Source organism: Dendropsophus ebraccatus, chromosome 6, assembly GCF_027789765.1.
Source record: "Dendropsophus ebraccatus isolate aDenEbr1 chromosome 6, aDenEbr1.pat, whole genome shotgun sequence".
NCBI classification, from domain to species: domain Eukaryota; kingdom Metazoa; phylum Chordata; class Amphibia; order Anura; family Hylidae; genus Dendropsophus; species Dendropsophus ebraccatus.
In genome coordinates this window covers 86,423,452-86,446,804 of record NC_091459.1, presented here as the reverse complement: position 1 = coordinate 86,446,804, position 23,353 = coordinate 86,423,452, and the positions used below count along the sequence as shown (strand labels likewise).

General features: G+C 43.9%; 1 protein-coding gene across 1 annotated transcript in view; it reads left to right on the top strand.

Annotated features, from left to right (window-relative positions):
• Nucleotides 1–2,143: 2,143 nt before the first annotated feature.
• The window catches only part of LOC138794917 (vomeronasal type-2 receptor 1-like), a 32,413-nt gene continuing 11,203 nt past the window's right edge, over nt 2,144–23,353 (top strand). Inside the window, exons 1-2 of the mRNA XM_069973858.1 lie at nt 2,144–2,370; nt 20,662–20,953. Of these exons, the coding sequence (XP_069829959.1) occupies nt 2,144–2,370; nt 20,662–20,953 (519 nt within the window). The remainder of the gene's footprint in view (nt 2,371–20,661; nt 20,954–23,353) is intronic.

The window sequence follows — 23,353 nt, the reverse complement described above, 5'->3', positions numbered from 1 at the left end:
GGTAGCAGCAGGGGGAGAAGATGATGAAGGGTAGCAGCAGGGGGAGAAGATGATGGGGGTGGCAGCAGATGATGAAGGGTAGCAGCAGGGGGAGAAGATGATGGGGGTGGCAGCAGGGGGAGAAGATGATGGGGGTGGCAGCAGGGGGAGAAGATGATGGGGTGGCAGCAGGGGGAGAAGATGATGGGGGTAGCAGCAGGAGTAGAAGATGATGGGGGTGGCAGCAGGGGGAGAAGATGATGGGGGTGGCAGCAGGGGGAGAAGATGATGGGGGTGGCAGCAGGGGGAGAAGATGATGGGGTTAGCAGCAGGGGGAGAAGATGATGGGGGTAGCAGCAGGGGGAGAAGATGATGGGGGTAGCAGCAGGGGGAGAAGATGATGGGGGTGGCAGCAGGGGGAGATGATGGGGGTAGCAGCAGGGGGAGAAGATGATGGGGGTGGCAGCAGGGGGAGAAGATGATGGGGGTAGCAGCAGGGGGAGAAGATGATGGGGGTAGCAGCAGGGGGAGAAGATGATGGGGGTATCAGCAGGGGGAGAAGATGATGGGGGTGGCAGCAGGGGGAGAAGATGATGGGGGTAGCAGCAGAGGGAGAAGATGATGGGGGTATCAGCAGGGGGAGAAGATGATGGGGTAGCAGCAGGGGGAGAAGATGATGGGGGTATCAGCAGGGGGAGAAGATGATGGGGGTATCAGCAGGGGGAGAAGATGATGGGGGTAGCAGAAGGGGGAGAAGATGATGGGGGTATCAGCAGGAGGAGAAGATGATGGGGGTAGCAGAAGGGGGAGAAGATGATGGGGGTAGCAGCAGGGGGAGAAGATGATGGGGGTGGCAGCAGGGGGAGAAGATGATGGGGGTATCAGCAGGGAGAGAAGATGATGGGGTAGCAGCAGGGGGAGAAGATGATGGGGGTATCAGCAGGGGGAGAAGATGATGGGGGTAGCAGCAGGGGGAGAAGATGATGGGGGTAGCAGCAGGGGGAGAAGATGATGGGGGTAGCAGCAGGGGGAGAAGATGATGGGGGTAGCAGCAGGGGGAGAAGATGGGGCGGCATGGAGAGCAGCTAAGGGGCAAGGGGTACAGCCGGGTGGCAGGGGGTATATTCGGGCGGCAGGGAGCCAGGGTGAGCTTCCGGCAGAGAGAGCAGGCCGGAAGCTCACAGTGCAGCCCCGCGGTGCCCGAACTTCTCTGCTTGGCGGCGCGCAGGATGTGACGTCATCACGCCGCCAGGAGAGAAGTACGGGCACCGCAAAGACGGCAAGGAGAGAGGGGGCGGTGCCGCGGCGGACTCCGACGACAGCGCGCCACAGCAGAACATCACTCGGGGGCCCATTGGGCCCCGAAAGTGATGTGCTGCTGGCGCTGCTATGCAAGATCTTAATGTGGGCGGCGCGGGCCCCCCCGGAGCCTTGGGCCCCGGGCGGCCGCCCAAACCGCCCACATTATAATCCGCCATTGCATCTTATACTAGCAAAAAGAATAGAAATAATAGAATAATAGAAATAAAATAGAGAATAACAGGACACAGGATTGCAGCAGATTTTGCTGCGGAACTTGCAGTGTGAAATACACTGTGGATCCTGTAAGTGTAAAGGCACCCTTAAAAAAAGAAAAAATATGGCCATAAAATAGGTATAAAACATGAACATTTATTATTATTATTGATGATGATGATGATGATGATGATGATGATGATAATAATAATAATAAATCCAATAATAGCATTAGATTAGGGAAGTCCTGAAATGAAAAACTAATTCTTGTAATCATTGATATAACATATGTATAAGTAAGATAACCTTCCATTCATGGCTTATGTTTCTCACCAATGAAAAAAGCAGTGGGATCCCTTAGGAATACCTGTAGGTGTATTTAATATAATGAAGAGTCAGCCGTCAGAATCACTACCTGCTGACAGCTGAGTGCTTCTCTCCTGACTGACAAATGTACCATGTTCTGCGTGAGAGAACATCAGGCCTTCTTTTCCCCAGGGTCACCTTTCACCTTTACAGGTCTGCAACTGTGAAAGTTTCTTTATTGCAAAGCTCTGACATAAACTGAGAACCTCTCATATTGGTCACAGCTGGATTTATCATCGTCACCATCATCATCTTCATCATGAAGAGCAAGTTGTGTTATTATATGGACCACAACATCTTCCACATACTGGTGGCTTTGCTCATATGTCTGCAGAACCAGCATTTCGTATGCGGTCAAGAGTGCAGGCTGATAGGGAAATTTGACCTCCATGGCTTTGTGGAATCTAAGGATCATGAACTGATCATTGGAGGAATGTTTCCCTTCCACTTCAGAACCATCTTGAATAATGACACTGACATGGAAGAGCCCAAATCCCCGAAATGTGAAGGGTAAGTCTGAATCCTTGTCATTGTTTAGACAAAGTCGTCATAATAAGTATCATCACTATACTTGAGCAGGCCCAGCAATATATACTTGTATATTCTTATAAGAAGTGGCCATGTTTTCATATAGACACTGGTTGTGGTTTACTTCTGACTAGTAAAAATAAATGACAGCTAGAAATACTAGAAGCCGGTACGATTGTTTTATATGGGATATATGACTTCCTATTGCATCCAGAATAAATTGTCTCCCAATAAACCTTCATTATATATCATTTTATATATTTTCAGTTATTTTTATACTCGGAATTTATGCTTCCTGAGCTGGGATGTTCCATGTGCAATGCTTCTATAGGTAATCCGCTATATGTTCAGGCAACTGTGTATACTGTATATGTGATAGAAATACGGCTGATTACATAATAGCCCCTTTCCAACGTAAGTGTATTCAGCAAGGTGCAGAAACATTTCTCTATAACGTTATAGATTTGATAATGAACTAGAATCCCACTTTTAAACTCTTTGTTGACTGGTAGAGCATGTGTGGTTAGGTTGGGAATCTACTGGTAAATAGCAAAGTCTTCTGGGAGTAGAGGAGTTAATAGCCGGCTTTCACATCTGCTGTGTAACACATCCATATGTTTTTGTATCATGATTTGTCGTGCGCATGAAAGATGGGTTTACACTAAGGGTTTTACTCTCTTAACAAGTTAATATATATGTATATATATAGTATTTAAGCTTGTGCCTATTCACATCCAATCTGTTAGGATCTATTTTCGATTTTACAGGACCCAGATATAACAAAGTATGGAAAATGGCCAAGGACTCATGCACCCAGCACAGTCCCATTTATAACAATCAATGGCGATGTATGGGTCACTATTAAAAAGCTGTACAGACTATGCTGAACTGCATAGTCTGATGTAGAATGCTACAACTGTATTACTTCTACTGAATAGAATGGAAATTGGAGGCATTCAAAAGGTACAGTAGAGGCTTAAAGGGGTATTCCTATCTGGGAACGAGATGACCCCCTCTAGTCTGCTTAGGTGGGAAATTGCAAAAAACAGCCAGCCCAATTGTTTTCAGTTTCCTAGTCACCTCGGGCAGTAACAAGCAAACTGGAAGGGGCCAAGGAGCCCTCAGTCTCAAGATAGGTACAGGTCCCAGAGGTGGAACTGACATCTGGGGGACATTTATGGCATATCCTGTGCATATGCCATACATTTCCCAGATGGGAATATCACTTTAATGCTTCTTTCTGGCAGCCATATCACAGCCTCCTACAATGCAGAAGTAATGTGGTCACGTGCATCAACACTAAGGGTAACTTCACACTGCATTAAGCAGTGAACGGCCAATCCTATTTATTGCAAATGACAAGATGGGTCCCGAACAGATCTATAGACCTTCATATATTTGACAGAAGCCAAAAGTTTCTGGTTGGAATAGTGTGGACTTCCACTGAATCAAATAAAAAGTGTACCGTGCGATATACTATGTTTAATATTTTTTTAACAATAGGACCCCATGTATGATTGATGCTACTAAGTGTCATAAATATATGTGGAATTTATACATTGGGGACTTCCCCTGATGTCCCATGGACTCTGAATTCACCCTGTAGGTGAATTCATGCATGGTAGATTTCCGGGGATTGAACCTATGGATGCAGGTAAAATCAGTAGCAGAAGATAGTAAGAGGCATATAGATGAGATAACTATTCTTTATCCACATGGTGCAGAATTTTTTGAGATTTTAAAATCCAAAGCTTGCCTATTTCCCTTTCGTTGTATAGAGGTGAAATTTGTAGTAAATCTGCAGCAAAATTTGCATGTAATGTGGATTATGGAGTGGATTTGCTGCAGAAATTCGCAGCGAATATAAGGTAGAAATATATGCCTTTGTATAGTGCTCTGAAAAAATATATACAGCCGTACCTCGGTTCTCAAAGTTGTCAAGCTGTTGGAAGTCAAACTGTATTTTCAAGGAAAGTTTGCTTTGGTTCTCAAACTCCTGCTCGGTTCTCAAAGACTTTTTGGGCCCCCAGTCTTGAAGTACTCAGTATATGAACGTTTCTGCGAGTGTGGATGGTGGGTTTTACGAGGTGAGTTTAGCACTGGTGAGGCTTCACACACAGTACAGTGCTGTATAAGTCCGCTGGAGTGCATATACAGTACAGTAGTATATAAGACTGCTGGAGTGCATATACAGTACAGTAGCAGTACAGTCAGTGCACCACCATCTCCCATCCTGTACAGCACTGTATTAGACTGCTGGAGTGTATATACAGTACAGTAGCAGTACAGTCAGTGCACCACCATCTCCCATCCTGTACAGCACTGTATTAGACTGCTGGAGTGTATATACAGTACAGTAGCAGTACAGTCAGTGCACCACCATCTCCCATCCTGTACTGTATTAGACTGCTGGAGTGTATATACAGTACAGTAGTAGTACAGTCAGTGCACCACCATCTCCCATCCATTACAGTGCTGTATAAGATTGCTGGAGTGCATATACAGTACAGTAGTAGTACAGTCTGTGCACCACCATCTCCCATCCTATACTGTGTAAGATTGCTGGAGTGCATATACAGTGCAGTAGTAGTACAGTCTGTGCACCACCATCTGTTACAGTACTGGGATGGGGTGGGGGGGACTCTATACAGTAAAGGATGAGTGAGGAGTTGGTGACTACTGTACTATATTTGCTGGTTTTGTTGAATGTTTCTTGTGTATTATGTCCTGCACACTATAGTGCTGCTCTGTAATGTACTGTACGGATTACACTGGGCACTATACAATGTAATAAATGAGTATTGTGGGAAATAATTGGTGGGTGCTGGAATCAATTAAACACATTTACATTATTTCCTACGGGAAGACACGGCTCTGTTCCCAAACTGCTCAGTTCTCAAACTGCCTGCCGGAACCAATTAAGTTAGCAGATCGGCGCTCATTTACATTATTGATCGGGCCCCCATCGGCCTGTACAATAGGACCCTAACACTTTCGTCAAAAGTCAGCCAAGTCTGGCAACTTCTGTAGGGCCACCTGACTGTCTAAAGTCTATGAGGTTCTCTTGACTCTTGCTCAACAAATGGTATTGGGACGAGACAGATCAAGTGTACTGTATTTCAACTGCCTGGCTTCATTTTTCGTAGAGAGATGTCTTTGCATCGACTTAGGGCCCTATTGCACGAAACAACAATCTGCCAAATTAGGCCGATTCAGCAGATCATTCCTCCGAGTGAGGGTCCATGTACACAGAAAGATTATCTGACAGATTATCTGCCAAAGATTTGAAGCCAAAGCCAGGAATGGATTTGAAAAGAACAAAAGTCCCAGGATTTCCTTTATGACCGGATCTCTATTTATAGTCTGTTTCTGGCTTTGGCTTCAATGCGTCAGATCTGTCAGATAATCTTTCTGTGTAAATGGACCCTAATAAAGACAACAATAAGCAGATAACATGATCATCAGCTAATCTTGTCTTTGGGTCTTGACCGAAATTCATCATCAGCCGACTGCGCATTTCTACGTGTAATACGTGTGATGCACGGCCAATGGCTAATGGCTGAACGTACCCTTACACTCCCTGGTGTTTTCTTCGCTCTTGCCCGCTGTCCGCAGTCTTCAATGCAACTTCAGATCAGTTTCAGATCAAACATTCATGTGTACGGTGAGATCAGGAGAGATATGCTGTGTTTACACGAAGCGATAATTCGTCCAATCGTTCGTTTAACGATTTTGAAGCAACGATTTGGTTTTTATAACGATCAGCTTTTAGACTAATAAATCGTTACAAAATTTGTAAGAAAAATCGTTTTTCTTAATCGATCGCTTAAGCCCATCTTTTACATAGGGTGAATCGGTGAAAGACTGTTTACACAAAGCGATCTGCGAATTTTTAGCGAACGACAATTTGAGAACATGTTGAAGGATCAAAATGAACGATTTCTCACTCGTCGCTTGATCGTTTGCTGTGTTTATACAGAACGAATAGCTTTCAAATGCTATCGTTATTGCGAAAACTCGAACGATAATCGTTCCGTGTAAACGCAGCAATAGTCAGCTCAATCAACAATTATCTGACAGCTATTAAAGGTGTATGGCCACTTTAACCCCTTAAGGACAGAGCCCAAAATGGCCTTACGGACCGGGACAATTTTCAATTTAGCGTTTTCGTTTTTTCCTCCTTGTCTTCTAATAGCTATAGCAGATAAAGAAACAGAAAAAACGCAAGGCAGAGCGCCTCATAGCATGACACTGTGTAGATAGGTAGCAATCATGCAGGACGGGAACACATAGGTTTAGGCTCACCTGATGTAGTTGTGATAAGCCACAACCACTATGAAGCGCATCAAAGGAACAAGGTAAAATGGTCACGGCTGGGGACTCTCAACCGCAGACTCTAAGATGTGCGTAGTCAATTGCAAAATCCAAAGAACAAAAAGGAGATATTGTCCTCGCGCAGACCATATGTGAAATATCTAATTTATTGGCACATAAATATCCATAGGTAACGCGTTTCGAGAGCCCTATGCTCTCTTTATCAAACCTCCAGGATGATTAATCATCCTGAAGGTTTGATAAAGAGAGCATAGGGCTCTCGAAACGCGTTACCTATGGATATTTATGTACCAATAAATTAGATATTTCACATATGGTCTGCGCGAGGACAATATCTCCTTTTTGTTCTTTGGATTTTGCAGTTCTAATAGCTATAACTCTTTTATTTTTACAGGACCATGTAAGGGCTTGTTTTTTTTTTTGAGGAACAGGTGTACTTTGTAAATACGCCTTTTGATCTACCATAACATGTATGATGGAACCCCCAAAATATCTTTTATGGGGTGAAATTGGGGAAAATATACATCTCTGAAAATTGAGTGTGTGTGGGGGGAGGGTGTTCCCTGTTTACGTAATGCACTTTACAGTAAAACTGACATGATATCTTTATTCTATAGGTCAATCTGAATACATCGATATGCATTTCATATAGCCTTTCTAATGTTTTACTATCGTGTAATTACAATGGCCCTTTTTTGACTCTTATAGCGTTTCTATATTTTTACGTACGGGGCTGTATGGGGTGTCATTTTTTGCACCATGATCTCTATAGTTTTTATTACTACCATATTTGTGTAGATGAGACATAATTGATCAATTTTTATTCATTTTATTTTAAATAAAATTTAATAAAAATAATCAATCCTGGCGGTTTTTAATCACTTTTTGATCAATATTGATCTATTTTAATAGATCGGTAGATTATGCACGCTACGGTATGTAATATGATTATTTATTTATTTTTTTATGTGTTTTTTTTTATAAAATAGTAAAGGGGGCGATTTAAACTTTTCTTGGGGGAGGGGCTATGGTGTGTTTTTTAAAACTTTTTTTAATTTTTTTTTTTTTTTTTTTACACTTTTTATGTCCCCTTAGGGGACTTTACATTTTTGCATTACATTACGTACACTGATCATTGCTATGCTATAGCATAGCATTAATCAGTGTTATCTGCGATTCTATACAATGATCGCCAATCTGACTGCCGGGAGGAAGGTAAGGGACCTCCAGTAGTCAGATAGAATGATCGGAACCCTCCCATCACACTGTGGAGGTCCGATCGGACAGTGACAGGAGCTGTCAGGAGAGTTTGCAGTTGCAGCACCCAATAGGCCCACTCAGCCACCAGTTGCTGCAAATGATGACTGCTCAGGGGACCCCAGTGTACTGCAGAAGTAGGCCACCGGGCCCTCTGATGTGGCAGGCCCCGTAGCAGCCACTATAGCTGCTATGGTGGTAGTCGCACCCCTGGCTACAATAAGCTGGCATGACTGCTACACAATGAATAGAACCAATGTCTTACTGCCCTAATTATTGTGTGGCTCTGACAAACAGCGGATAAGCAGGGGTTCCATGTGTCAGCATCCTGTTGATCAGCCATTGACAGCCTATCTTGAGGATAGGCCATAAAAGAGGTACTCTGGAGAAAAAAATGTTTTCCAATCAACTGGTGCCAGAAAGTTATACACATTTGTAATTTTATTTAAAAATACATCTTCCAGTACTTATGAACTGCTGTATGCTCTGCAGGAAATAGAATTTTCTTTCCAGTCTGACACAGTGCTCTCCACTGCCACCACTGTCTGTGACAGGAACTTTACTGTAAATGTCCTGAAAACTGCCTATTAAAGGGGTTGTAGAAGATGGATCAAGCCTTCTGCCTCCTGCTGTTCACTTCCTGCATTTCCATGTCACAGAAGTATAACAATGATCATCGGCTGATCGTTGATATAGGCTTGAACCTATAATTGTCGGGCACCGACTGTGCATTGCTACGTGTAATAGCAGTACACGGCCGGTGGCTGACGATTTACATTAGCTATCCAGGCTGCAGGGCTCCTCTTGCAGTCCTCTTCTCCCCAGGTCCCGCGTGCTCCAGCTTTAGAGCGGCCTGTCTGAGCTGACAGGCCGCTCAGCCAATCACTGTCTGGGACAGCTGCGGCCAGTGATTGGCTGAGCGGCCTGTCAGTTGAGACAGGCCGCTCTGAGGCTGGATCGCGCGGGACCCAGGGTGAAGAAGACCGCAAGAGGAGCCCTGCAGCCTGGATAGGTAATCTATAAAGTTAAGGAAGGGCTGCAAGGACAATGGTAACAATAATTGGGCCGTGTAATAGGCCCAGTAAACGAGTGCCGATCTAGCAGATTGGCGCTCGTTTACAGTTATTATCGGGCCCCCAACGGCCCATGTAATTATACCCTAAGAGGAGCTATGAGCAACTGCAGAAAAGTACCGTCATTGCTACAATATGGCAGTATGTTTAAAGCTCCCAGCTTTGTGCCCTCCATAGGAATGACCTCTGCACAGGTCACAGAGCATGTCCAGAAAGCTCTCCTATTCATGTTAGTGGCTCAGCCAATGTCCATGCGGTTTTCAGTAAAGCATACCACTAAATGCTGTTAAAAACAACCTAGACAAGAAGGTAGCCCCCATAATACAAAAAAAAAAAATAAAAGAATTGTTACTTCAGAGAAATATATTTTTATGTCAGAAAGTTACAGTATATAGGTTGGTAAATTACTTCTATTTTAAAATCTCAATCCTTCCAGTACTTATTAGCTGATACTGATACTGTGCCCTCTTTCTGTGTTTGGAACTACCCAGAACAGCAGTAAATCCACATATAAAACCTTCTCTGCTTTATACAGTGCCTGAAGGTTCGTCAGAGGGGGCGGCAGAGAGCATCCTGTCAGACTGGAAGCAATACACAACCTCCTGCAGGGTATTCAGCAGCTGATAAGTACAGGAAGACTTGAGTTATTTTTTAAATAGAAGTCACTTACAAATCTGTATAACTTTCTGACACCTGTTGATTTTAAAAGAATATGGGCACATGTTCCAATTAAGCATTGCAGACAATGTAAAGTGAGTCAGTACTAAGTACTAAGTCAGTATGATTACAATACTATGTAATTGATATAACTTTTATTTTACCTGAGTGCTTTTAAAAAATTAAAACCTTTAAAAAAAAAAGGGTTATAATTGCTCTATTACTAGCCTTATAACGCTTTTATTTTTTGGTCTATGGGGCTGTGTGAGGCTCCATTTTTTGCACCATGATCTGTACTTCCTATCAGTACCTTGCTTGTGTATATACAACTTTTTGATTACTTTTTATTACAATTTTTCTGGATTTGATGTGACAAAAAATATCAGCAATTTTGAACTTTTATCAGGGGAGGGGATTTTTTTTATTAATGAATTTTTTTTTATACCTTAATACTTTAACTTTTACAGCACTCAGGGGCGTAACTAGAAATGGCTGGGCCCCATAGCAAACTTTTGATTGCCCCCCCCCCCCGACTGACCACTAAACGGTCAAGTGAAGTCATAACTACATAACTGCTAGCTCTGGTCAGGAGTGCTTGCAGTTAAAGGGACATTTGCAAAACCCAGGAGACCAGCAGGGCCACCCGGTGCTGCAAATGATGATGGCTCAGGGGGCCCAGTGTATTGCAGGAGCAGGCCATGGGGCCCCCTGATGCGGCGGGCCCCATAGCAGCCGCTATGGCTGCTATAGTGGTAGTTACGCCCCTGACAGCACTGATCGATCAGAAAAGAAAAGAGGGAACAAAAAAGTGCAAAAGAGAACAAAAATCTCAGGTGTTATATGGGCTTCTAGTTATGAACACTAGATGGCATGGCAGATACTTCTAGTGCGCACAGTAAAGGAATACAAAGTCATTTTAGATCATTTTAACCTGTGATCATACTGAGTGTTTTCAGAGTGTTTTCCTTCTGGTTACTTATTATTATTAATTTTTTGGTGCTCTATTCTATAATTTCTATATTAGCATTCTAGTCAATATTTTCAAAGTAGCCATCCTCCAGAAAGACAAATGCTTGGACTTTGGTGTAACCTAGTGAAGGTGGTCATTGCCTAGCCTCTAAAGACACTTGAAACACACTTGGGGATTATACATCAAGCCAGAATCTCTCTCAGAAGGAAGAGTGGATAGAGCATTTAGAGTGTTCACTAATGGGAGACGTTGAAAAAGAAAAGGAAGTCTTTTTCCAGAAATGCTCCCAGTGCCATATGTGTGAGAATGGAGGCAAGCACAAGATTGGCCCCAACCTGTATGGCCTGTTTGATTGCAAGACTGGTCAAGCGGAAGGCCCTATTCACACTGAGCAAACACGGTGGAATTCCGCCGCGGAATCCCGCCGTACTTAATGTCCCGCTGTGAGTGAAGTAACATTTCACCTCTTTGGGCGGAGAGGGGAGAAAGTGGTCGTGCACGCACCCTCTCATTCATTCACAGCGGGACACTGAGCATGGCGGGATTCCACCATGTTTGCTCAGTTTGAACGGGGCCATAAGAGCGGATTTCTCTTCAATTCTTCACGTATTCCTCAGTGTGCACATACCCTCATTCCTCAGTGTGAACCCACCCTTTGGTCCAGTTCACACTAAGCAAATGGGATTTACAATGTAGTGGAGTATAGGCTGGTAATTTTGTCAAAAATATTGCCTACGGCCACACAACTGGTCCTTGGTAGTAACATAAGTGGTTATGTGCATAAATACCATGAAATGGATTTGCACGGCCGTTTAGATTATAGGTGTGCAAAATCACAACATTAGCAATTGCGCATTTAATGACCAAGAACTGTTTTGCAAATACATCAAATCCTGTATAAAACACTTGAAAGCAACTCCACAAGGGCTCTACTGATATGACAAGCCCACAAACTGCCAACTGCTATATAGTAGATATCTAAAATATAATACCAATATACCCAATGAGCAGATACCCAAAGTACACAAACCACCTGTATATGAATATGTGAAGGTTGGGGTCTGCTGCACCCACGTGTTACGCCAGACAAGGCTGATGAAGTCATCATTGTCTGTTGTAACACGTGGGTTCAGTGGACCTCAACTCCACTATTACCAATGCTTCCATACAAGGTGATACTTTTGCCTTTACCCTTTTTTTTAACACCTTGATGATTTCCCTTTTCTCTGTGCATTATCTGTTATGTTTGGTTTTGCACAGCACAAATCATTATGCATATACATATACAGGTGGTTTCAACGTAAATCTATGGAGAGAAAAAAAGACAGGTAGAACATAGAATAAAGGCCCTATTACACAGAATGATTATCGTCCGTATTAGGCCGTTATGGCTGATAATCGTCCCGTGTAATAGAAGGCAACGATCAGCCGACATCGTTCATGTCGGCTGATCGTTGCTGTAGTTTGTCCTTTAAACATGTTGAAAGACAAGTGACTGTGATAGCAGCGATATGTTGCCATTGCTCTGTGTAACAGGAGCGGCGGCAGCAGACCAGCTGCCCAGACGATCTAGCGACCACCCGGGCAGCCCCCACGCAGCTCCACGCGGCCCCTCCCGCACTCACCTGTTCGCTGCCGCCGCTGTGCAGTAGCGGCAGCAGCAACCAGGGATCGATGAGCAAACGAGCGCTGACATCGCTTGTTTGCTCCTCAATATCACCCTGTGTAATAGGGTCTTTACTCTGTATGTTCTGTCCCCTCATTGTTTTTTTTTTTTTGCCTCGGTTCAGCACTCCTCCCCCGCCCAGGTGGTTTTAATTAGTAAGTGTACATAGGGTCAGAGCCTGGCTTCCCTCAGTCTTGTGACTGATAACAGAGGGTAAGGTGTCTTTTTTCCATCTGTGTCTGCACTTGGTGTAGCCCTCAGCCCAGCAGGGCTATGTCTGGTGGCACTGGGGTTGCTGGACATCTGGACCAGGAACCTTAATGTGATGTGTGGGCTTTTGCACTTTGATCAAATTGTAAGTAACTCCTAATGTTAGTAGTATATAGTGCTGAGAAACAGATGGTCAGTCAGAATAATTTAAAAACACAAAACAACGTTCTGCAATGAAAACTAAGCATTCTGTGTAGGTGCAGGGAGGTGATCGCCAGGTTGTCTGTCCATGAAGATGGGAATACACACTGAAAATACTATCATACAAGGGACATGGTATCCTCATGGTTCAGTTTCAAGTGCTCAGTCTGAATGTCCAAGCAATCGTTGGGTGCCTCTGCCCACATGAGTCTGGCAGGGGGGGTTAGTTGACTTACACAACCTTGGGATAATTTGCCTAGTGGCCAGCAGGGAGAAGCCCCAAAACCCCTTTGTAATCCTGGACATTGGGCCCGGTAAGATCGAGAGAAGGGCCATCTCAAGCATAAAGACTATGTGGTTGGTAGTGATAGTGTTATATAACTCCTGAACCCCTTTACATAAGGCCGCAATGCATGGGCAAGTCCACTAAATATGGAGCATTGACCCTGTCGCATTCAAGCCCCTCCAACAAACATTAGGTACAAAGGGAAACATCCTATGTAGGTGTTCAGGAGTCCTATACAGCTGTGTCAATACCTTATAGTTAAAGTGTCACTGTTGTTATGACTTTCAAAATCTAAATCAACAGTAGATGTGATATAAAGCAAGTTTGCAATATACATTCACTTTTTTTTGTTGTTGTTATCATGCTGTAAAACAAAGCTGAACTTACCAGAAATCCAGGTCCAGTCTCCTGAAGACAGATTTTCTGACTTGGGCTGGTTGAAAAAACAGACTAATCACAGGAATTCTGTCCAGTACAAAGTGTCACGGCTCAATGTGCCTGTCAATCACATGACTGCCTTCTCTATGTGAGCGCTTAGATGGCCTGGGAAACTCCAGACTTCCTGTTTTCTGACAGTTTCCTGTTTTTTTGAGAAAAACAGTCAGAAATCAGGAAGTGCCGTGTTTTCCATGATAACAGTATTCGTTCCAATAGCTATTTGATCGAATAGTAAGCTATTCACGTTTATTTGATTGCGTTCGAATATTCGAACGATAACGCAGTAAAAATTTGATTCCCGCTCCCACCCCCCACAGCGATTTTTTTCCAGCCAATAAACATGCAGGGGGAAGGGACAGGCACTAGGAATAGGCAGGACTTTAAAAAAAACAAACCTCTAACTGTGATTGGCTGTCTAAACTATGCCACCTCCTGAGTATACGATGGGGGATTTCAGATTAGTGTCACTTGCTGTTTGGAGCTAGAGAGGGACAGACTGTATACCAGGGAGAGTTAGCTTTTAGGTGAAGTTAGGTAGGAAGGGACCCCCAAAAGCTCTTGTTAGCGCTAAAACTATAAAAAACATATATTTAGAAGCTGTTGTGAGACAGGCAGTGTGCTCAGACATCTACTGATAGTGTATACGGCTGTATACTGTGAATGCGGGATAATACCTGTTATCTGCGCAGTCTGCATCCTGTAAAGGAGTTGAACGGCTCTTTCATTTTATTATTGTAAAAACAATTATATATCCGGTATACGGCTGTATACTGTGATTGCGCCATTCAACGGCAAATGATTGCTGTTTTTTTTTAAAACAATGCCCATTATTCCCCATTAAATGGCACCCATCCACTCAATTTCAACAGTGTGTGAACATAGGGGGAGATTTATGAAAGGGTGTAAATATACACCTGGTGTAAACTGCCCACAACAACCAATCACAGCTCAGCTTTCAGCTCTGGTAAAATATAAGAGGAGCTGTGATTGGTTGCTGTGGGCAGTTTACACCAGGTGTATATTTACACCCTTTCATAAATCTCCCCCAAAGCCTTTCTGTGTTTTCAATCCACTCCTGGTTTTGGTTGCAAAATACTGACCAAAAATACTGGGTGGGAACCTAGCCTAACACTAGAAGCCTTAGACTTTAAAGGGGTACTCCAGCGAACAGCTTTTTCCCAGGAATTTAAACACATTACAAAGTTATATAAATTTGTAATATGCTTCAATAACCTATCTGCCCCCCTTCCCTATCATTTCCCCCCTCATCCTCCCACCAGGAAGTGAAATAAACTCTTTCTTACCTAATGACTGTTGACCCCAGGCTGTTCTGTAGAAACCATTTTGTGACAATAACATCATCTGCACAGGCACAGCTTCTTGGTTTGGGCTTTCCCATGATGCACTTTGTCTCCTGTGATGTCTCTGTAAAAACTCTGTAAAACTGTTAGATGGCTTACATCTTGTTCAGCCAATCAGAGCTGAGCAACCTGTGTTATCTGGCAAAGGGAGGCTGGCTTAACAGGGCTTAGACCCGTCTCCCTCTTGATGATGTCATTGTCACAAAATGGCTTCCACAGAGCAGCCAGGGGTCAACAGTCATTAGGTAAGAATGAGTTTACTTCACTTCCTGGTGGGAGGTTGACAGGGGGGAGTTGGGGAAGGGGGAAAGATAGGTGATTAAAGTATATTACAAAGTTGTATAACTTTGTAATGAGTTTCAATTACTGGGAAAAAGCTTTTCGCTAGAGTACCCCTTTAATCACATGTTCAGTGATTTTCAAGTTCTGTGGATGAAGTCCGCAAACTACCTCCTGTGAAAAACCATCCATGATTGCATCGGTTTCCATGTTTTTCACTTATCTATTTTAAGCTTTTTAAAGCAACTCTGTACCCACAATCTGGCCCTCCCCAAACCACTTGTACCTTCGGATAGCTGCTTTTAATCCAAGATCTGTCCTGTGGTCCGTTCGGCAGGTGATGCAGTTATTGTCCTAAAAAAATTCTTTTAAACTTGAAGCCCGTGCCAAATGGGAGTATCTGTGCCCTAACTTTGCACCACCCCTCCGTCCCTCCTCCCCACCCTCTTCATCATCAGGAATGCCACTGAAACATTTTCTCCATGCTGAACATTGCACAGGTCCTTAACGATCCAGCCCATATGCCGGGCTAAACAGGTGGCGAATAGGAGGCAATCTGCCTGGAGCATTCCTAATGATGAAGAGGGTGGGGAGGAGGGACAGAAAGGTTGTGCAAAGTTAGGGCACAGCTACTCCCGTTTGGCACGGGCTTTAAGTTTAAAAGTATTTTGCCGAACGGACCCCAGGACAGATCTTGGATTAAAAGCGGCTATCTGAAGGTACATGTGGTTTGGGGGGGTCAGATTGTGGGTACAGAGTCGCTTTAAGTTACACTGATTTACATGCGTTTTTTTCACGGATTACACGGATGTCCAATCCTTGTAATCCATGAAAAACACACATCTCATAGACTTCTATGGGGGAATCCGTGCATCTCATCCGAGTTATGGCATGTCCTATTTTTTCAAGGAACAGACTGCGGGACCCGTGAAAAAAAATGGAATGTGTGAATAGCTCAATAGAAAGCAATGGGCTATAATATTGCATTATTGTATATTTTATATTGTATAATGAAAACCAGAAAGCTGACACTGCAGAGCTGTATGTGCTGTGCCCCACTCCTCTGCATAATCATCAACTCTGCCTCCTTCATGGCCTCCCAGGACCTGTGTAGTTATTTGCCAAAAAAAACTAAAATCCAACAGCACCTTGGAGATCTTCCAATAGCGGCTAAGAAAAAAAGTGTAGGATGCACGCAGGTATGCTCCCAATCCTAGGTGAGAGCTTCAAACTTCGAAATAAAAAGGATTCCCCACTGCATCCATAGTAATATGCGTGTGTTTTTATTCACACATCAGGGTACAACAAAACTTTGTACAACTGTGTAGTTATTTGTCAAGCCAGGAGACAGCTCAACACTCAAGTTTTGTGTAAGTGTGCATATGTGTGTGTGTGGGAAATAGTATGATGATGGAGGGGCAGGAGGATGAAGGGGTAGTGGTATGACGATGGAGGGGCAGGAGGATGAAAGGGTAGTGGTATGATGATGGAGGGGCAGTAGGATGAAGTGGTACTAGTATGATGATGGATAGGGAGAAGGATGAAGGGGGTAGTAGTATGATGATATAAAGTGCAGCGGCACAAACTACCAATATATACAGTTAGTCAGTAGAGTGCTATCCCTGGGCCACAGCCTGTATGCTGCTCTGAAGTGGGGTGTGTAATATACTAAGGACTTGACACTCGGGTGTGTAATATACTGGGGACTTGACACTGGGGTGTATAATATTCCGGAGATCCTGATACTGGGGTGTGTAATATACCTGGGACATGATACAGGGGTGTGTAATATACTGGGGACCTTATACTGGGTGTGTAATACACTGAGGACCTTATACTGAGGTGTGTAATATACTGGGGACCTGATACTGGCATGTGTAATATGCTGGGGACCTGATACTGGGGTGTGTAATATACTGGGGACTGTAATATACTGGGGACCTGATACCGAGGTGTGTATTATACTGGGGACCTAATACAGGGGTGTGTAATATACTGGAGACCTGATACTGGGGTGTGTAATGCTCCTTTTGTGTTGTTCTGACAGTAAAATTCTACCTGGAAAATTGTTAAGAAAAAAAAACAAAAACTGGTGACAAGCCACACTCTGCAAACCACACCCCACCGAGACCACACCCACAATAAGCCATGTGGCGTTCTACCACGGGTGTTACGTATATATATACACCATTTGCAAAAGTCTGTACTTATTGTACTGTTGTGTTGATAAAAGTAGTACTAAAGTTCGCCACTAGATGTGTATGCTGAAGGATTTTAAAGGGTTATAGTTTTCTATGTGTCACCTGAATCTGTAAACCAGTAGGAGTCTAGTTATTTTCTTTCCTATCACCTCTCTTCTTTCTTTACTTATTCACAGCGCACCTTACATGCTACATGCTAGGAGGAAGTAAGTCACATGGGTGTGGGAGGAGCAAGGTCTTTTCGTACTGGACATTGTTGAGGAAGGACACAAGCCAGATAGCTCTCCACAGTGGTCCTATCTGGGCCTTGGCCCTTTGAAAAGTCCTCGTGCCTCGGTTCGGTCTTGGTCAGAACCCCGCATGGGAAGGACGCAAGACTGCACACTGCTAACAACTTTCTTACAAGTAATGCTACACAGCACTATGCACTGGTAAACTCCTCTTAGGAGAGGACAAGCCAGAGACAACCTCAACCCATGCCGAGGACAAGGAGAAGTAACAGAGCAGGACAGTATCTAGTATGTCAGCAGGGACTGCTCAGCATTCCGCTCATCCCAGGTAACAAGGTCTGGGGCCTGTGTCACCCATTAGGAAGGTTCAGCCGAGTCTAGTGGACATAAGATGGTATGAAGACTAAAACTCAAGGTCAATACATGGGCACAGGTGTTCTTCTTCTTCTTCTAAAGTATTCTACCTCATCCTCCAACATCCCGGCAGAGCACAGTACTACATGGGTTGAGACTCTCACAGCATCCTCCTCTCTGCTACTCTGCTACTCTGCTTCACGTATCACTCAGCACAACTCAACCAACACGACTATCTCCTACACTGCACTTCAACTACAGATCAGATCGTTATATTGTCAAGTATTTATTGGGAACTTTTGTCAAGTGTGTTTCAAGTGCTTTACCCAAAGAAACCTCATATCTTCTGTATTACCTGCTGCACATTCACAAATAGAAAACCGGCTTAACTATACTCAAGAGACTCTGTGATTTATCGCAATCCACCTACACAGCACACACCGCAACCTTGGGACACTTCCCCTTTCTGTGGGTGGTGGGTTCTTACATTCGGGAGGGTCACTATACCATTCTGGCCATCCGTGATATTACCCCAAGGGACCCGGAAGCAACCATAGGGGAAAAGGGTACAACCGGCCTTATAAAATAAAAGCAGGCGAGCCGTCACACCTGTGTGCCCTCTAGGCGTCACAAAACTACCATCCAAGGTCCGGCTGTATCTTGGCCAACCACAACAGAAGTGGGGTCATACCTTAACACCTAGTAAGTGACCGGCTGCTCCTCCAAAACAAAATCTCTGGGGGTACACCACAAGCCACACCCCTGGGGGTACACCACAATGCAAAGTGTCCCTGGATTTTTTTTTTTAAATGTTGGTAACAATGATGTGCGTATTATGCAGCAGATATGTCCTGGATTGAGTATGGAGTGTCTATGGGTGCTCACTGTAGTTACACCCTGCTAGGGGTCTCTCTCTGTCACCACTCTGATGTTCTCAGGGGGGTGGGTTGGTGATTGACTGTTATTAGGGGGTCTTTGCAGAGGGAGGGGTTATGAGTAGTGCTGTTATGAGGTCACTACCAATAATGAGGATGCTCTTTAGGGGTATTTTAGGGGCACTCTGGAGGATTACTGCATTTGATCAAAGGAAGGTGAGGGATAAAGTGGTGCGGGTCCCATGCTTTATTGTTCATCATCATTTCATCTTCTCATCCTTTGTAAGTGATCACATTACTACCCCTTGCCATGAGGCATGAGATGATGGACAAGCAGAGGGGATGCCAGTCACTGGTCACACAGCTGGTACATGTGTTTGTGTGCGGTATACTCACTGTTAGTACATGTATGTATATGGCATAGACACTGCTGGCATGCATGTATATGTGTGATACAGTGACTGCTGGTATATTTTTATGTGTATGGTATATTCATAGCTAATGTATACTTACGTGTGTGGCAGTAATGTATATCAGCAGTATGGTGGCTTATGGTAGCACTATAGCCTTGCCATTCTGAGCTAAAATATACCATTATCCATATACCTGTATGTAGACAGGGCCGGATTATGGTTGCAGGAGATGCCACTATTTATTATCAGGTGGTATCTGCAGCCGCTGAAGTGTCTGTCAGTTACTTACATTATCAAATAAACTTTTTTCCTGAAGTTCTGAATCCTTTAGCTGTTGTAGCACTACAAACCCCAGCACACATGTACATGTTAGGGGTTGTAGTCCTGGAATACATACACACTGCAGATTGTAAACCTACAGGTGGTTGGGGTTTCAGTGGGCGGGCCTTAATAAGTCAGGATTCTGTTATAAGTTTCCCTCAGCAATAAATAGATAGAATGGTGACTGACGTGAGCTGAGTTAGCGTCTCTACTCTCCATATTACACTGCTCGGCCACTGTAGATCCTTACAGTACAATAACTATATCTAGGTAGGTACTGTGAGCTGGCACCACTATAGCACCTGTTCACATTGAGTGTCTAAATATACAAGGATCTGTGCATAGTAAGACAATGTAGCCAGGGACATGCAGCCAATGGAGGTACACCATAAAGAAGAACAATGCAAACATGTGTGATGAGATAAAGCACTTAGCACTCACCAGTCTGCTGCCAACAAGTCCATTTATTCAGTGCCGTTCTCATTTGAAAAGGAGGGAGTTACAAGCAGGCGCGTCCAAGCGAACAACCATTTTCGCGTATACAATGCTTCTTTCTGCCAGGGCTCTTCAGAGTTTGTAGTCACACATATTGGTCCCTGTCCACAACAGGGCTCACAATGTTTTGGAGTGTGTCATTAAATCCATTCATACATTGGGGGACATACATACAGCTTTTATCCTTGGTGGCATTTGATTCCAGGACTGCAACACTACAAAGCAACACGGCTAACTTCTGTGCAGCCCAATAGGGCTATAAGCTCTTGGTCTCCTCCATGTCATGCTGCCCTTACTGCTGGGCTCAGATGTTAGCTCCTCCTACAGGGGTGTTGCTAAATCAATGTGAATGTATGCCCCACCCACCTGATGACTCACTCTTCCTTCACTGGCAGGAACAGGAAACAAACAGGGAACGTGACATCACAGGAAGTAAAGAAAACACAGAGTGGTCATGTGACTGAGCCTGAGAACACAATAAGCACTCTAAATAAAAAATAAAAGTGTATATAGAACATGAAACATCCACAGAGGTCAATATAATGCTAGTATATTGAAAAATCACAGACAACCCCTTTAATAGAATGGCGTCCATAAGGTTTTAGGGTTAAGAAATCTCAGGCATAATTTCTATTCTTTTTTCATATGCAGGTTCAATTTCCGGGCTTTGCGCTGGACTCGAGCCATGATGTTTGCCATAGATGAAATAAATAAACGACCAGACATTCTACCGAGGATTTCTTTGGGCTACCAGATTTTTGACACATGCTTCACTATCTCCAAATCAGTTGAGGCCACCTTATCTTTTCTTACTGGGCAGAATGAAACCCACCCAAACTTTCGCTGCAGTGCAGGAGCTCCACTGGCAGCTGTCATTGGCGCAGGAGGGTCAGCATTATCCATTGCCACTGCCAGAATACTTGGGCTCTATTATTTTCCACAGGTAAATTCAATGTCTATTTTAAAATGCATACTATATTAGACTATGTTCAGGCAACGTAAAACACCGGCCGTTCTGTGACCCAGCCGGATCACAGGACGGCTGCTACTGTTTGACTTGTCAGGTCAGATGCACAAAACTGACATATCAATTTTTCGTGCAGCCGCTATGGATCTCGGCCAGAGTGTATACAATGGGGGACATTTATTAAGTCCAGCATTTTTTACGCTGGGCTTACAAATGTCCGCACAGCTCCAGAGCTCTGAGGATTTATGTAGAGACGCACTGCCTCTACATAAATCCTGTGTGCACTGAGCCTGTCTGTGCGAATAAATTGAGACCTACGCCAGCTCAGAGCTGGCGTGGGTTTCACTAACAGTTTTCCCCCGGAAAAATTATTAATGCTGCGCATGCAGAGGCCGCGCCCCCTATGCGTGCTGCTGCACCCCCGTAGTGCCCCCCTCCCCGCCCCACTGGCGCAGGAGGCGCAGATGGGCCAGATGCAATTGAAATATTCGCAAATAGACCATCCTCCCCTATGAGTATACACTCCGTCTGGGATTCCCTCAGCATGCAATGCACATAAGTTTTGAATTAATCACAGCCGTTGTTGCGAATCGACAATAATGGCTGTGATTAGTTCAAAACTTACCTTGTGTGAACATGGCCTTAAAGTGTATGTGTAAGTGTCTACAAAAAAACAAACATTTCACATCAGAGGGACATGTCAAAAGTTTTCATTGGTGGAGGTGTCAATGCTGTGACCCCACAAATCAAGAGAACGAGCGGGGAGATGTTTGTGGCAGTGCACTGATAATTATCTCCATCCAGGCAGCACCATAAACTTATAATGGAGCTGCCTGGGCGAAGATCGCTGTAAGTTAGGGACTAAAATGTGCTACTCCATGCTTCTCATGTATTTGGTACTGTGGCTCGGTTATATAGTGCACTTAACATGCCAATATCACCCTGTCTAAAAGGGCCAGTGATTGGTTTTAATACTTGTTCATTGGAAAATTGGGTAGGTTTGAGTTATCAGAAAATCATCAGCCATTGGATGCACATCTCCCTGTGTCATAGGGAATATATACAGTGGTTTGCAATAAATTAGAATATCAACAAAAAGTCATTTTTTTCCCCAGTAATTCAATTCAAAAAGTGACCTCAAATATTCTATAGAGTCATTACATACAGAGTAAACTTTTTCAAGCATTTATTTCTGTTAAAGTTGATGATTATGGATTACAACCAAAAAACACCCAAAAGTCAGTATTTCATAAAATTAGAATAATTAACCCAAAACACCTGCAGCGGCTTCCTAAGTGTTATAAAAGGTCCCTTAGTCTGGTTCAGTATGCAACACAATCATAGGGAAGACTGCTGACTTGACAGATGTCCAGAAGGCAGTCATTCACACACTCCACAAGGAGGGTAAGCCACAAAAGTTCATTGCTAAAGAAGCTGGCTGTTCTCAGAGTGCTATATCAAAGCATATTAATGGAAAGTTGAGTGGAAGGAAAAAGTGTGGTAGAAAAAGGTGCACAAGCAATCGGGAGAGCCGCAGTCTTAACAGGATTGTAAAAAAAAAAAATGACATTTACAAATTTGGGAGAGATTCACAAAGAGTAGACTGCTGCTGATTCAGTGCTTCAAAAGCCACCACATCCAGACGTCTGCTGGACATGGGCTACACGTGTTGCATTCCATGTGTCAAGCCATTCCTGACCAAGAAACAAGGCCAGAAGCGTCTCATCTGGGCCAAGGAAATGAAGAACTGGACTGTTGATCAGTGGTCCAAGGTGCTGATTTCAGATGAAAATAAATTTTGCATTTGGAAATCAAGATCCCAGAGTCTGGAGGAAGAGTGGAGAGGCACAATCAAAGCTGCCTGAGGTCTAGTGTGAAGTCTCCACAATCAGTGATGGTTTGGGGAGCCATGTCATCTGCCGGTGTAGGTTCACTGTGTTTCATCAACACCAAAGTCAACGCTGCCGTCTACCAGGAAATTTTAGAGCACTTCATGCTTCCCCGTGCTGAAAAGATTTTTGGAGTTGGAATTTTCATCTTCCAGCAGGATTTGGCACCTGTCCACACTGCCAAAAATACTTATACCTGGTTTACTAACCACAGCATCACTAGCCTGAAAACTCACCAGACCTTAATCCTATAGAGAATTTATGGGGTATTGTCAAGAGCAAGATGAAAGACACCAGACCCAACAATGCAGACGAGCTGAAGGCCTCTATCAAAGCAACCTGGCCTTCAATAACACCTCTGCAGTGCCATCAGCTGATCGCCTCCATGCCATGCCGCATTGATGCCGTCATTCATGCAAAAGGTGCCCCCTCCAGGTATTGAGGGCATTTACTGTACAGACTTTTCATTTGGTCAACTTTTCTGTGT